The sequence below is a fragment of the Trichomycterus rosablanca genome, chromosome 22 (genome assembly GCF_030014385.1).
Source record: "Trichomycterus rosablanca isolate fTriRos1 chromosome 22, fTriRos1.hap1, whole genome shotgun sequence".
Classification (NCBI taxonomy): domain Eukaryota; kingdom Metazoa; phylum Chordata; class Actinopteri; order Siluriformes; family Trichomycteridae; genus Trichomycterus; species Trichomycterus rosablanca.
This window is the reverse complement of record NC_086009.1, coordinates 16,883,606-16,900,008: the sequence shown is the minus strand read 5'-3', so window position 1 is coordinate 16,900,008 and position 16,403 is coordinate 16,883,606. Positions and strand designations below refer to the sequence as shown.

Here is a 16,403-nt window from a genome sequence, read left to right as displayed (position 1 = left end):
ACGATGTATTTTCCCTTAAAGCACAATGTGGGTTAATCTGCCTCTAGTCTTTTGTGTTTTATATTTTGGTTAGAGAGCTGACATTAAGGTGTTTAAAAATCAAAACAACACAGATACACCCGCTATTCTTACTTTACTTCTGATGCTGTCAGAAATTAAAGATACAATTCATTCAAAAAGACAAACAATGCATGCACATCCACCAAATGTTCCCAACATCTTTCAATATATTGTTCCCATTGACCTGGACTTTTCATGTGGTTTCAAAATAAAAAGGTAACAGGGCATATGTGGTGAACAAAAGCTTCACTGATCTGCTTTCTGTCTGATTCGTTCCCCTGTTTGATCCTCTCTGACAATTAGGCCACAGGTACTACAAGATTCTATCACATGTCCTGAATCACACAGCTTTGGTTGGTTTCTGTTACAGGGGTTAACGTAAGCAGATCAGCCCAACACTGAGCGTCCGGGCACGCTAGGCTAGCAAATGTGATGCATTTTGGTTTGGTTACAGTGGTTGAATACAGCTTTGGGGATTCACAGAGCATTTTTGTGTCCTCATGGGTGGTGGTCATGAGTCCCTTGTAATAGATTGTATCTGTTGGGAATCTTCCAGCCATTGTAATGAGCAGGATCTTGTCTGTTACGGAAATTACTAAATAAGAATGTGGATGTATAATTGAACCAGGAAACAATCCAAACACACATTTAATGGCTTTGCTCATGGAAATTACTGTGGACCTGTGGCTGAATTTTCTGATGACCATGTCAGACCCTTAAACAACAAAACCACGACCGTTAGTATCTGTAATGGCTAGCTTATTTTTCTGCTTTAATGCCAGGTGCTGGTGCTGGATATTCAGTCCAGGTGCTCTGACTACGCTCGCCTCAGGCACAGCTTTATGTCATGCCTAGCTCGGCCATTCTTATATTCATACTGGAGACTGTGAAGTTCAAAGAAGCTCAACCTCAGATGAAAAGGTGTGTGTGTAATGTGATATGTCATGTTTTGTGAAAATACAGTCTATGGCCAAAAGTATGTGGACATCAGTTGTATAAAATATATTCCATAAAATTAGTGATATGCTTCAAACTTTATGGCAACAGACTGGGGAAGGCCTTCTCCTGTTCCATCATGACTGATTTTGACTCTAGGGCAGTTGTAGCCTACTGGATAAGATACTGGACTAGTAATCGAAAGGTCGCTGGTTCAAGCCCTACCACTACCTGGTTGCCACTGTTGGGCCCTTAAGCAAGGCCCTTAACCCTCAATTGCTTAGACAGCATACTGTCACTGTACTGTAAGTCGCTGTGGATAAAAGCGTCTGCCAAATGCCGAAAATGTAAATGTAATGTAAAATGTAGTGGCCTTGGAAAGACCCCAGACCTCAACCACTTTAAGAATCATTATTATAACAGGGAACAGGACTTTTGTTTCTTCCAACTAACTGGGCACAAGATTTTAATCATTATATTTCATTGTAAAGTGTAGTGTGTGGTGACATGACATCATCATCATCATTATCCACAGGGCGTGGAAAACGAGACACAACCTGTGAGATGAATCTGAAGTTAGTCCTGAACTCCAAGCAAGCAACGCTGACACTTACCATGCCGAGGAATAAAAAATATCAGGGCATAAATAGTTCATGCATATAAAATGATATTCTAGAAGCTTCTGTCAGGATAGAAAGTGAAGCATTATGTTGCCAGGTGCTGACCCATGGGATGCGGTGTATGCAGGACTCGGCTGAACTCGGGCAGAGCGCTGTCCAGAGTGCCGTTGCCTGTTACAATGCTTTTACTTTTTCTTTACCTTTTTCACTGCCTGAACGGATTTTGTGACTCGGCACCGAAAATGACTGATCAACAACCTCTGTCAGAGCATCATACCGCAGGAAAAGCGCTCTTTAGCGGCTCGTTTACACAGCCAGAGCGCACAGAACAGCCGGGGAACAGGACTGGATCCACCCGTGCGCTCAGTGCGCACTCACAACCCGCACTTTCCCAGTACAGCCCCGGAGAAAACACAATCCCACTGTCCAACTCGTACGGAACTAAGAAATTTCCACAAGCCATTATTATTGGAGTCAAGAAAGGGGGAACCCGGGCACTTCTGGAGTTTTTGCGCGTCCATCCTGATGTGCGCGCTGTGGGATCCGAGCCGCACTTCTTCGACAGGTTTTACCATAAAGGACTCGAATGGTACAGGTAAGATGCCATGTTCCATCACTGTACAGTAAGGTGCAAAGGTTTGCATACCTTTAGTACTAATTTAAAATGCCAGTGGAATTTACAGCAACAGCATTACTATGGTCAAAAAATATGTGGACACTTTTTGGCTTGTTGGAAATCTTAGTGTGATGTACATTTGAAGAGTTTATTTCAAAATGCAAATGTTGGGCATTACAGTAAAAATGTTAATGCACTTTTTCCAAAAATAGAATACATACCAATTTAAATGTGTAATTATTTATTTATTTATTAGGATTTTAACGTCATGTTTTACTCACTTTGGTTACATTCATGACAGGACAGGTAGTTACTCGTTACACAAGATTCATCAGTTCACAAGTTTAATGTCAAACACAGTCATGGACAATTTTGTATCTCCAATTCACCTCACTTGCATGTTTTTGGACTGTGGGAGGAAACCCATGCAGACAGAAAGGACCAAATTTGTAATTAAAACCAAAATGTTACTGTGATTCTAACAATTTTATACTTAAAATTATTATTTAATCATACTATTAACTATACATTTAGATATGAGCAACCCCAACACACATTTACTTATGTTTTTTGCAATATTCAATATTAATTAAAGGCACCACACAACCACCTGTTTACTCACATTTAAGGGCAATTTACAGCACCCGACATACCAACTGCATGTTTTTGGGAGGTGGGAAAAAGTGTGTAAAACTTCTCAAATACAGTAATCGAAGCAAAGATTAAAATCATGTCCCCAGGACTCACATTGTTGCATGGCATCCATACAAGTTGTGCCACTGTGCTGCCCTCAATTATAAGCAACATGAATACAATACAGTTGTACTGTAGACAAGTTTTGATTAAAATGAAATTAAATAGGTTCGAACATTTGAAAGTGACCTCCCAGCAGCACAAACTCACCCATTTCACTTAGTCACTTATTTACACATGGGGGAAATTTAGTCCAGCCAATCCACCTCCTACAGCATGTGTTTGAGAAGTGGTAAGCAAACAAAGTACAGGGGTTGGACAAAATAACTGAAACACCTGGTTTTAGACCACAATAATTTATTAGTATGGTGTAGGGCCTCCTTTTGCAGCCAATACAGCGTCAATTCGTCTTGGAAATGACATATACAAGTCCTGCACAGTGGTCAGAGGGATTTTAAGCCATTCTTCTTGCAGGATAGTGGCCAGGTCACTACGTGATGCTGGTGGAGGAAAACGTTTCCTGACTCGCTTCTCCAAAACACCCCAAAGTGGCTCAATAATATTTAGATCTGGTGACTGTGCAGGCCATGGGAGATGTTCAACTTCACTTTCATGTTCATCAAACCAATCTTTCACCAGTCTTGCTGTGTGTATTGGTGCATTGTCATCCTGATACACGGCACCGCCATTGGATGCACATGGTCCTCCAGAATGGTTCGGTAGTCCTTGGCAGTGACGCGCCCATCTAGCACAAGTATTGGGCCAAGGGAATGCCATGATATGGCAGCCCAAACCATCACTGATCCACCCCCATGCTTCACTCTGGGCATGCAACAGTCTGGGTGGTACGCTTCTTTGGGGCTTCTCCACACCGTAACTCTCCCGGATGTGGGGAAAACAGTAAAGGTGGACTCATCAGAGAACAATACATGTTTCACATTGTCCACAGCCCAAGATTTGCGCTCCTTGCACCATTGAAACCGACGTTTGGCATTGGCACGAGTGACCAAAGGTTTGGCTATAGCAGCCTTCCACACTACAATGACAGGTGTTTCAGTTATTTTGTCCAACCCCTGTAGATAGGCAAAGGAAACCTGTGCAGCTGTGGGGAGAACATGTCGAACTCATAAAAAATAGGGGTTTGAGGTGTGGTTTGGACTGGAAATGTCCAGCTTTAATAAGGTGTCCTCAGAGAAATAAAATGTCACTGGCATTTAATATTAGCCCTTGACCTTTATGCTCAGAGATTTTACTGGATTCTCTAAATCTTATAATAATTCTATGTAGACAGTTAAAACTGTTGTTCTTAAACTGTTGGACTGTTACTTCACACAGCATTTTTAAGTGGCGAACCTTGCAAACCTGTTTGTAAATGACTGAGCTTTTTGTTCATATTTCTTTTTATAAAAGAATCACTTGTGGAAGGTTCCAGGACTGGTGTTTTTTAATCATTCCACAAACCTTCCATTGCACCTGTTGCAGGCATTAAATCAGGAACTGATATACAGTATATTTGCAAAAATCAAAAATTTTTAATTAATAAAGCGTTAGGTATATTTTCTTTGAGCTGTTATCAATTAAATCTCTGTGAAAGATAGTTTACTAATCACTGCTTTCTGACTGTATTTGCATTACATAAACTGTAATCCTTTGCCTCCATAAGTCCTTTCATTTTGTGTATTTTTAACAACCCTTTAAATCAGTAAAGTTAAAAGTTGTAAGAGACATGCACGTCATGGTAGTGTGGAGATTTCAGTTATTTCTGCAGTTGTTTATTCTATGACTAAAAGATTGAACCATACAATGATGAGCCAAAACATCCACACCCCAACACCCCCTTTCCCACAAAGTGTGTACATATTAAAATATATGTCAGGATATATTAATGTAGAGATGATGGTAGGTGCCTGTAGTCAATCATGTTGTCCTGTTGACTGACAACGCATAGATCACTGAATACTTCTGTTTGGGCCCGTGTAGTCACAGATCAGTCAAAGTGCCTAAAACAGGCATGCAGGCATTGGAACTAGACATCTGAGCAATAGAAAAAGATCAACTGGTCCAATGAATTCTGTTTTCTTCAAGATCATGTGTGTGGCTGGGCATGTGTGAATAGTATACTGCAAAGGATATGGCACCAGGAATTGTAGGACGATCCACCTTATAATGTACAGAAGTTGTAGTATCTGTTGGTATGTCCTGGTACCAGATAACCCAAGACTCCTTCAGATGTCTTGGATTTTTATTGTTTGTTGTAATTGACAACTGATTCTACAGATTATCTTAAGTACATTTAACAAGTAAGATCTGTTATCTGAGATCTTTGATTATTATTTGAGATTTTTGAGATCTGTATATTTGCAGAGATACTTTTAACATATGATAATTTATGGTGGGTTGTTTTTTCCTCATTTTTTTCACTTGTACCCTATCCAAGTCCAAATGTCTGTGAGCTTGTATGAGGGCAGGAATCAGCCTCCGCCAACTGCGGTGGCTGGCTATGTGTCTCAAAGAAAACACATGCTAGCCCTCGACCACCCAGCATGGTGGGTGAGAAAAACACTGAGAATTAATAAAAAATGGAGGTAATTGTGGAATAGCTACATTTGAAGTATCATCTTACTGACAGTTTGATGTTATTCAGGCTTGCTGTTACATGGATGAGCGCTGGATAAGGCAGACGAACCAAATCGGTTTGATTTCATGCTGTGTTTGCTGCCAGGAGTATTATATAACTGAGTATTGGGAAAACATGTAACTTAAAATCCCACTCTAAAGAGTCATAACTACTGTGTAAGTGATAAATCCTAATGGAAAAGATGACCGGAATGACCAGAGCTATAATTTTATCATAGTTCTTCCCGTCTGCCAAGAGCAGTGAATAGAACCGCTCTTGATCGTCTCCAGATGTCAGTAGGATCTGAGAATCCTTCAGCTCAAAAGAGGATTCTCATTTCTCTAAAGGCGTATCTGTCTAGTCAAAGAGGAGCAGTGGTGAGAGGGCTAGAAAAGACAAGCAAGAAGAGGAAGACTGACAAAGTCAACAATCAAAATCAGCAATATGTTCTCACGATGCATCCTCATACTTTTAGCAGATTAAAAAACATCAGTACACATGGTAACATTTTGTTTCTAATAATTTTGGTGCCCCATTCATTTTCTTCCCCACACACCAGGCCTGCTCATAGTCATGCACTGTAGAAGGAGAGGAAGTGTTTTGTGCAAATTCCTGTGGTAGACCTTGCATCCAGAAGCAAGAGCACATCACTTTATGAGTTTTAATTGTTTGGAGGAAGCCAAGCTACAGTACTGGGAATGCCAGAGAGCCGTGGCCTTAAAAGCCACCCTCCTAACATGCAAGCTTATTGCATACAGATGTGACCAAGGCAACCATACCAACCGTTCATTTCACGGTGGTGTCTGACAAGACCGTCTTTCTAAAACTTCATTTTGAACCTCTTTTCTTTACTCGCAGCCATCAAAATGACGAAGAATGTGTACTTCACACTAGTGCAAAGTGGCAGGTGTGAGCATGGAGATGAAGTGAAATAGTCCCACTCACAGCTTTGATGAAAGCACCCCTGCTAGCCAGACATAACTCAGGATGGCATAAGAAATGAACCCAGGCCAGCTAAATGCTAGACAAGGTTTAGTGTGCGTGAGTGTTGCATTCAAACGGTTTGAATAAAGCACAGTGAGTGATGTTTGTTAGAGGCACCTTTTGTTATCGGACTGAAAAGTTTTAAGGGGTAACTTACTTCCTCTTAAAAACTGAAACTTATGTTTCAAACAAGAAGATGCTTTAAATAAAAAGGTATCAAGTTGATTTCTGACTTAGGGTAATAGGGTAAAGTGTATTCATTATACGTAGTCATGATATTGAACAACAACAGGATTCATCTTGGTGGGTGTAAATCAGACATTAGGGCGTGTTAAACATAAACATGACTTTTAAATCATTACAAGCAGAGTAAATCGAGATAAATCACAATATTGTTCAGTGAACAAATCAGTTAAATAAAAAAGACTTTTCATGTTTTGTCTGCATAGGAGTTTGTACTGGCACTGTTAGATGACTTGAACCGCTGGCGATTAATCATTGGCTCTGGGATTTACTTTTGGCCTCCCTTGTTAAGATCAAAACACCTTTTTTATGTTCTTTTGCTGTCTTTTATGTTTTCTTTCTTTACATTTCTGAAAAGCAACACTGTTGACTGCATTGGTAACCCACTGCCATTTTTTTCTTGAATGAAGCAGCTATGTACACACACACAAACACACACACATCATCATCATCATGAAATTGTAAGTACGTGCCTGTGTTGTATGAAAATAAACTCACAGCACTAGTCATGACCTTCCAGTGATTATTATCATGCCCCTTTTAACCCCCAGGTTAAAAACCTCTGACTCAATACCAGCTTGGATTTTGACACAATGTTCTAAGCTTACAATACTTTCTCTCTGATCCTTCAGATCATTAGTCTCAGTTGCTTCTCTGATCTTGCGCCGTCACTCCCAATAAGTTTAAACCACTATACATTTCATGACATTTTACACTTTTCCTTTTGAGGCCATAAACACCTTCTCAGAGAAAGTCTGTCATAGTGTAACAGGAGACCTTTGTGATAGTAAAATATCTAAAGCAAATATCTAAGGCACTTTAGCACTTTATTAGGTACACCTGTGTGGTTTTACATTCATTGATTATTTTATAAGATACACCCACCACACTACCATAAAAGCGGAGGTAAAAGGTTTACATACCCATGTAAGGGACATGTAGTGTAAGCCTTAAGATTTTAGAGATTCATTCGCTTACATACTTTTAAAAATACATTTATGTTGGAGCCTCACAATGGATTGGCTACGTGTCCAGGTTATTCCTTCCTTGAGCCCAGTGTTTCCTGGAGAAATGAATGAAGTTTTAAAGAGTCCAAAATATATACCAGCATATATTGGTGTAGAAAGTTCTGTAATGTCATTAAATATTCAGTATGAGTTGTCAATTTTCTTTGTAGCCTGTATGAACAGGGCTAGTTTGACTGGATCCATTAAAAAGAACAGTGGTCCTTTGCAAAGATGAGAATAAAAACCAAAACCGTCACCCGATGCTAAGATTTAAATGAATTTTAAAGCTCATGCTCCTTATATTCTTTTTTCCATATGATGTGATCAGATGTAAAGTTCAGTCCAGCTTTAAGTTGCTGATTAAGAACAGGAGCTTCTTTCTTGCACAGCAGCCTCTGAGCTCATAGCGATAAAAGGCTTTACTGACTGTGGACAGCTTCACCCATGTTCCACCAGCTTTAAATTTACGGCAGACCTGATTTTGTGGATTTGGATAATAACTGTCTATCTGGACAATTTTCCTCTCAGCATACAGTGTCAAGGATGAAGTTTGGGGTTTCTGTTCAACCCTGGCAGAAAAATGACTTTTATATTTATTTGGTAATGGGTCAAAAACTAGCTCTGTTAACACGGTCACAGAAAAGTCACCAGCTGTATTAAATCATAACCGCTAACAAGGCTTTAAAAGGCCATTCTACAATGTTAAATTACATTATAAAACCTCTTACACTAAATATATAATGTAATTTGATTGTATATATTACCAAGCAGTACATTTTATATAAAATATTATATTTTCTGAAAACTCATAATGCACATCCTAACATTTGCCATTTATGCTGCTGCCAACAATTTCTGTTTATTCGTTTTCTGGTGACGTTCTTTGCTGGAAGACCATGTGCCCATTAAGCTCGCCCCCCAAAACAACTCCGCCAACAAAACCCAAACAAAGAGCTTAATGGTTTTTCAGTGTTGATTCATTTGGTTTCGGAGGGTTTTTGAACAAAGCCTTTCTATAGACCATGGAAAACACACTCAAACAGGAAAACCACTGCTTTTCAGGGCATGGTGTCGCAGCTGATGACACAATAAAACTCACTACATTTGGAGCCGGCTTCATTTAGCTTGTTGTGTAGCTTGTGTTTTTAATCATGAGTTTGAATTTAAACCTGTTCTGAAACAAATCACTAAATTCTGTATTGCTAAAAACAAAATAGCTTCAAATTTTCAAAATCAGTGTTTAAATTGTAAAAACCAGTTCTTGAGCGTGTAAATTTTATGAAATAATTTCACAACCTTGCATGCAGTGTAGTTACAAATATTACAAATTTACAAATATTAGTTTTACTATGTTTTAGCAGCTGTAAATCTTTGTAAGTGGTAAAACTGATTGTTCTGTTTGTAAATGCATTTATATCACTTTTAAAGCAAATAAATAAATATTAATACATACAATATTTTCTGTCTGATACAAAATACATTGTGTACCTGTTTTAATATTAATTAAAAACGTTATTTATTATTGGTTAATAACTCATATAGAACACAATACAATATAATCAATTCTCACACTGAAAATGAGAACAAACCATTTCTCTTCTCTCCAGACATTTTTCAGTGGAAGTCCACAGGGACTAGTCTACAGCATGAATGTTTTTCCCCTGCATTGATTATGTATGGCTGTAGTATTGATCAGACGAGATTAATTTCTCTCTTTGATCGTAATGTATACGTGAGATTGATGATGAATTCCAATCTTGATGTTTTGAATTATTGCAGTTAAGCCCCTGGAATTTAATAATACAGTCGTATAGTTGTAGCAGTATTTAGCATAGATATATTTAACTTTACACAATAGTAACCTTAAAATATGTTTACATAAACATGTATGGATACACATATTCCAATAAACACTAATCTACATCTCTATTGATGTAATTTTAATTATAAAACTAGAAATTTAGATTATAGGTAAAATACTCCAAGCCTTTGACCCATCCTTTCTTGACAATGATCAAGCCTTTCTGTTTATATTTACATTTTTCATTTAGTATTATTCAGATAAAAAAGAAAAACAGTAATGATTTATTTCCTGGTAGTTTGAATAATTGATGACTGAAAAACACTTTTTATTTCAGCTCATTCAGTTCAGTATCTGTTGCATATTGTCATAAGATTTTCAGCATTTTGGTGATAGAAGTGTAGCGTTCTTGTTCATCTCACAATAGCTCAGCAGGCACTAAGCTTAAATGCTGAACTAGTCATTCAAATTAAATAAATCCACACTGTTTTGATTGAAGGAAAAAAAAAAAAATATATATATATATAGTATATTTATATATATATATATATAGTATATAGAAAAATAACAAACAAATCTATATAACACAAATATCATCTTTTTTATATCTACATTACATAACTGTAATCTTTAATGACCTAATTTCCTAATAAATCCAGAGTACACAAATGTTCTTTTTGACTGTTCACATACAGACTTTTGGCATCATCTGTACTTAATAAATACTGATAATAGATAGGATGTGCCAAAAAAGGGAAATGTTTTATAAGATTTGCTTCTGTTGGCTATACAAAGGAAGACATCACAAAAGCCCATATTCACATACACATATGGTCAGAATTAACATCACACATGGTGCTTTGCGGTTCCTCAAATATTTTAAAAGTCTGTAAAATTTTTGAAAAGTTCTCAGTTATGAAGATCTGCAACAGTTCAGTGGTAATACGTCCCACAGGAACAGAAGCTCATTGATGAGGGGAAATAGCACTGAAGGCCCTGCCAATATGAAACCTCTATGATGGTCAGATGTCATGCTTGGTTGCTCTGCACTACCCACAAAGAATAGTGCTAGGCTGTGGAAAGTGTTCAGTAAAACCAACATAGCGTAGGAAAATTGCTTTGTCATATCAAAAAAATAAGCAATTTAAAATGTATGTTCCACATTTTAGGTACCACACAGTATGTCATAAGATATTATTTTAAAGTGATGTTTAAATATCAGTACAGGACACATCTTGATAGTTTTTATTTCCCTTAAATCTAAGTGTAAGAAAAAGCTGAAGGAGTAACCTCTTGGTATTTTAAGACGTCAGTACTAGGAACTTTATGGTGTGGCCACCCATCTCTAAACCTCTGATGGTTCTGACCACAAAAACACGACCATGAATTTCCTCTTAACGTCTCTGAATGATCCAGATGGGCGTTGGCAGCTGATCCTCCCAGGATTAGGGATAAAGTCACAAGCCTTTTTTTGAATTGGCATAATACTCACAAAAACGTAAGCACCCAGATGGAATGCATCTACATTCAGTTGGGGTATGGTGGCTATAGGATTTGTTTTTATCAAACTATAGAGTTTAGAAAGGGACATTCATACTATCGAATCATCTTATGATGGTCAAATCTGGAAAACTTATAAATAACTGTACTATACATTATATTTGTGCCCCCAGTGTGTATTGCTGTGTGTGGTCTGTACTGCTCCTTTAATTAAATATGGAACATTTATTCTGGGAACAAATTGAGGAGTTGACATGGTTCTGTGCTGATTATGACGTAAATCAATCACGCAAAAAGCTCCTATTATTCATTATTTCATTTATTTATTCGTTTTACTTAGGGCCTATTAAGTTAAGTTATTGGAGGATTTCCAAAGAATATGGATATGCTGCCTTTAACTTTCTGGTTTCCTAATAAAAGATTGTAACTTTTTTGTGCAAATGTATAGGACATTGTTTGCTACTAGTGCAAGGTACAAGATCAGAAGAAAACTTGAACTGTCATTTAATGCTGAGCAGAAATGCATCGTTCAGATAAAATTTTTTACTCTTCCCGATGTTAGCTGTGAACTGAAGCCCCTGACCCATATCTTCATGATTTTACTGCTGCCACATGACTGGCTGATTGGATAATTACACAAATAAGCAGGTTTGTAGATGTTCCCTCATAAAGTTGCAATTCTTACAAGCAGTTACAATTTCTCTGCAGGCCGCATTTGGCTCACAGGCCCAACTTTGGACATGCCAGGAATATCATGTAGTGAAAGCTTTGTTCAGTTATTGATGTTACATGGTATTACTTACTACATTTACCAAACTGTCTTTGTGCTGGAAAACAATGCATGTCCTAGTTTGTGCTGCTATTTTTACATTTGAGTTCTTCCAAAATGCCATCATCATCATTGCATCATTTTTCTAATGTGATTTATTTTTTAATAAAATTGTCTTCTATTATGCACAATTATCTGCGTATAAACACAGCCAAACTGACTGTTCCCCTTATGATTATGAGACTTCTTTTTTGACATAGGAAATCTGAAACATTTTTAAGAAAGTCTGGAATGCTGTTGATCAGTTTAATCGCATTTACTTCTTGTTACAGGCCTCCATCCTAAAGCCATGCTTGTCTTTGTTGATCACTGTACATACATGTCTGCCCGTGGAAAACTGGCACCACATTAGGTTTAACTGTCCAAAACATCAGTTTTTGTTTTGAAGATAAAATTCATGAAACATCCTTCCAAAATGTAAAAACCACCTATTTTTAGACATACAGATGGGTAACATTGAAGAAAGTATCTGACAGCTCATATTAGCATAAATTAACATCCTACTATGCTCTGTGGCAAGTATAAAAATGCTGATCAGGCCTAGTTGACCTTGATTTTGAATCACAATGGCAAGATGTCAAAAAGTAAACGAGTGCTTTTATGTCAGACACCAAAGGGAGGTACATGAATGGCTAAATGAGGTGCAGATGCATTCGTTTGCATAAAGTTAGGTTGTGTGTGGATGTACTGTAATGCATGTGTTTAAAGATTAGTTGTTTCTGTGTCTGTGAGAAAAAAAGAAATAAAGTGGCTAAATGTAATCAAGTTTGATTCGTATCTTCATACATGAAGGACATTATGGCCTAAAGAGCAGTGTCATGTGACTGTAAAAGTGGGATGTGAAATAATGCCAGATTTTTTACATTTGTTAATGAGGTTGTTATCATGCTTACATTAAAACTGAATCCCTGCCAGCTGAAATGTACTTAAATGCATTTACAGTGATTCATTTCATGCTACTTTAAAACAATATTTCTGACTTTTCAATAGTTTATGTCTATATTGATTTTGGCCAGAGATGGGTAGTAACATGCTTTATTGAATAATTTTACACCTATGGTCCATGCATAATAAGTCATTTGTGATTCAGTTTGTTAAAAACAGTCCTGAGCACTATGATGGTAAATAAATTAAGCAAGTCTGAAAGGTTGCTTTGCATAAAACAAGCTCCTGTTATTAGTGTTTTATCATCTATGTGGTCAGAAATGAATCCCATTTGAACTTTAAGTTTCCAATTTGGGGCAGTGACTTTTTTCAGCAATATAAAGGTTGCCAGACTGTGGACAGTGTCACCTGTGTTTCAACACATATTGATTGACCTGGTGTCTGCCACCAAAATTTTGGTGGTTTTTAAATACGTCAAATCAGCTTGACAAATTTCCTCGTAGCACGGCACGTGATGGATTGAGTTTTCTTCTGACCTTGTCAAAGAAAGCCATGGTTTTATAAACTGATGGATGGACTCAAACAAACCCCATTTACTAACCCTGTGACAAAGGGTGGTGCTAGTGAGGTGCGACATATGCCATAAGAGCAGGTTCTTTATCATTTCTGCCCTTACATAAATTAAAAATTACATAATTTATTTATTTACTTGAATTTCTCTTTAATAGTATATGATTCTATATAATGTGTAATTAAGAGTTGAATTCATTTTTTACAATGTCTGTATTATTATAATCTAGATAAGTTTGAGTTTACCTCTGAGTTTACATTTTTTTAAGTACAATACTTATATTTAAGTAACATATTTGACTACTCTACCACACTTTGGTTTAAAAACAGACATTGCATACCCACACACAATGCTGGTAAATGCTACAATATGTCCCTACACACAGCCAGCCAATAATCCACTAATAAGCAGTACAATGTAAATGACATCATACCACATTTGGGGGCAAACACATCCACAAACACCATGTCAGAGGATGTGGTAGCATCATAAATAATACCAATTTTATGTATTATGTTCATTTTACAAGCTTGCTTTCAATTGCTTTTTATTTGTTTGATGCTTTAAAGGGACAAAAATTTTATTTGACTAGGAAGTACTGGTACAGACTGCTGGCTTTGGTGAAGGAGATAATTTAAATGTGATAATGGCTCAATGCTATGAAATACATGCTGGGCAACTTCTATGCTCATTATGGAAAGAAACTATAATCATGAGCGAATTGCTGTTTGTAGGGGGCAGACTTGCATTCTCAAAGCAGCAAGATGCTGTATGTTATTTGCACATAATCTTACTGCTCCTTGACCGCCAGGCACAAGATACAGAGCCCAAGATTTTAAAAGGTCATTAAAACTACTGAACCCACAAAAATGGAACGGTTTCACTGATTGATGTTTTATATATAGACCTTTGTAGCTACTGTGGCTTATTGTTTTTTTTTTATTTAGTAGCCATTTAATTTTTTTACTACCCACATCACAAATGTTTCTGGGTTTACAGTCTTTTGCAAAATGTTGGACACCTCTGGTAAATTTTTTTTATAGAATTTGAAAACAAAGAATTCTTTAAAAGATTTAACATATAAATATCTTTATTGCATATTAACACGTTTTTATTTAATTTGATATAACTTTTTTGATACCCTACATAAACATTTAGGGTACACTTTGGGAAACAGGGCTCTATGATGTTTAAAAGAGGTCCTACAGACCTGCTTAATCTGCTTGATTTCTGACTTGACCTTGAGGCAACCCATCTCTTACACACACACACAGAACGGGCTTGATAGAGCAGGAACATGGCAGAGGAAGTCTAAGGAAATTACTGTTAAGTGGTTCTTGTGGCTCTGTGGTTTTTGCTGATCAGATCATTATTGAGTACAGTTCGGTTTCACATGATCTCCATAAAGCCCCTTTAATCACCCCGCTTTAGATCTCACAGAGCGCTGGATCTCACAAAAGCATCCATCAGTGAGTGATCTGCTTCACGTTTGCAAACAAAAGCTTTAAGTCATTGTGGTTTGGAGTGCGTAAGGTACCGGCAGTGTACTGTTTATGACCTCACTCCATACGCTTCAGTTTATCACTCCATCCTCATGATCTCACTTTGTACCCTTTATGACCTCACTCTATACCACTTATGATCTCACTCCATACCCTGTGTGATCTCACTCCATACCCTTTATGACCTCACTTCATACCCTTTAAAACTTCACACTATATCATTTATGATTCATTCCATACCCCTCATCATCTCACTTCACACCCTTTGTGGTCTCTCTCCATACCCTTTATGACCTTACTCCATACTCTTCTAAGCTATCCACAAGATTTTGGTACTATTGCTGACTTGCAGTCATTCCAATTCATTGCAAGGATGTGTACTGGGGTTGAGTTTAGTTTCTCCAAACCAAACCCAACAGTCCATTAGTAGGCGGTGACTGGTACAGTTTGTGTGATTAGTTACCATCCTGGTAAATCAGAGCTTCATTTCAGGTGCATTTTGAATGCAGAATATTGCCCCATCATAGCACACCAGGGTGCTGCATCTTCTTATCTTCATACATCTATTCCTTTGTGTGATTCACCTAATAATTAATGTAATATTCAACAATAGTTTAATAGTCGGAAAAATATGATCTATGAAATATATGGAACTTAGTTGACCTGTTTAAGCACTTAGAAATCTATAAATACTGTTTTAAACATGTTAATGTGTATCCCTATGCTACACAAGTCACACCTTGAATGTTAGATTTCATATTTTGCTGCTGATTCATACTTTGAAACTCTTAATTTTGCAGAAACCTGATGCCGAGGACCCTCGATGGGCAGATCACAATGGAGAAAACACCCAGCTACTTCGTCACCAAAGAGACGCCTTCCCGCTTGTGTGCTATGAACTGTGACACCAAGCTCATCATAGTGGTCCGTGACCCGGTAACCAGAGCCGTGTCTGACTACACTCAGACTCTCACCAAGAGCCCTGGACTACACTCCTTCCAAACCTTGGTGTTTAAAAACTTCAGCCTGGGAGACATTGACTCCTCGTGGAGTGCAGTGCGCATCGGTATGTACGCTCAGCACCTGGAGAACTGGCTGAAGTATTTCCCACTCTCCAACTTCCTGTTTGTGAGCGGCGAAAGATTGGTGAGTGACCCGGCTGGTGAGGTAGGACGCGTGCAGGACTTCCTCGGTCTCAAGCGCATCGTCAGCGACAAACATTTCTACTTCAACCAGACTAAAGGATTCCCGTGTCTGAAGAAGCCAGAGGGCAGCAGTAGACCACGCTGTTTGGGAAAATCTAAAGGCAGGACTCATCCTAACATTCCCAAAGAGGTGCTCCAGAAACTCAGGGAATTTTATCGTCCCTTCAACCTTAGGTTCTACCAAATGACTGGCCAGGACTTTGGTTGGGACTGAAGTTATGCATGTTCAGTGGTGTTAGAATCTAAATATGGCAAAACATTTCTTTTGATGGAGAAAGTTGGGCATTTTGTAATGAATTTTCTTCTAATGCAGTTTTTATCCACTAGATAAGGT

At 37.8% G+C, this 16,403-nt stretch overlaps 1 protein-coding gene across 1 annotated transcript; it reads left to right on the top strand.

Annotated features, from left to right (window-relative positions):
* Positions 1–1,723: 1,723 nt before the first annotated feature.
* LOC134300130 (heparan sulfate glucosamine 3-O-sulfotransferase 6-like) lies at positions 1,724–16,283 on the top strand. The gene is made up of 2 exons (XM_062984794.1): positions 1,724–2,211; positions 15,665–16,283. Exons 1-2 carry the CDS (start codon positions 1,724–1,726, stop codon positions 16,281–16,283), a joined length of 1,107 nt encoding a protein of 368 aa, XP_062840864.1.
* The last annotated feature ends 120 nt before the right edge of the window (positions 16,284–16,403 follow it).

Coding starts and splice junctions, on each gene's coding strand:
- LOC134300130 (XM_062984794.1), top strand. CDS start 1,724: ATGGGATGCGGTGTATGCAGGACTCGGCTGAACTCGGGCAGAGCGCTG. Junction 2,212..15,664: donor AAAGGACTCGAATGGTACAG/GTAAGATGCCAT, acceptor TTAATTTTGCAG/AAACCTGATGCCGAGGACCC.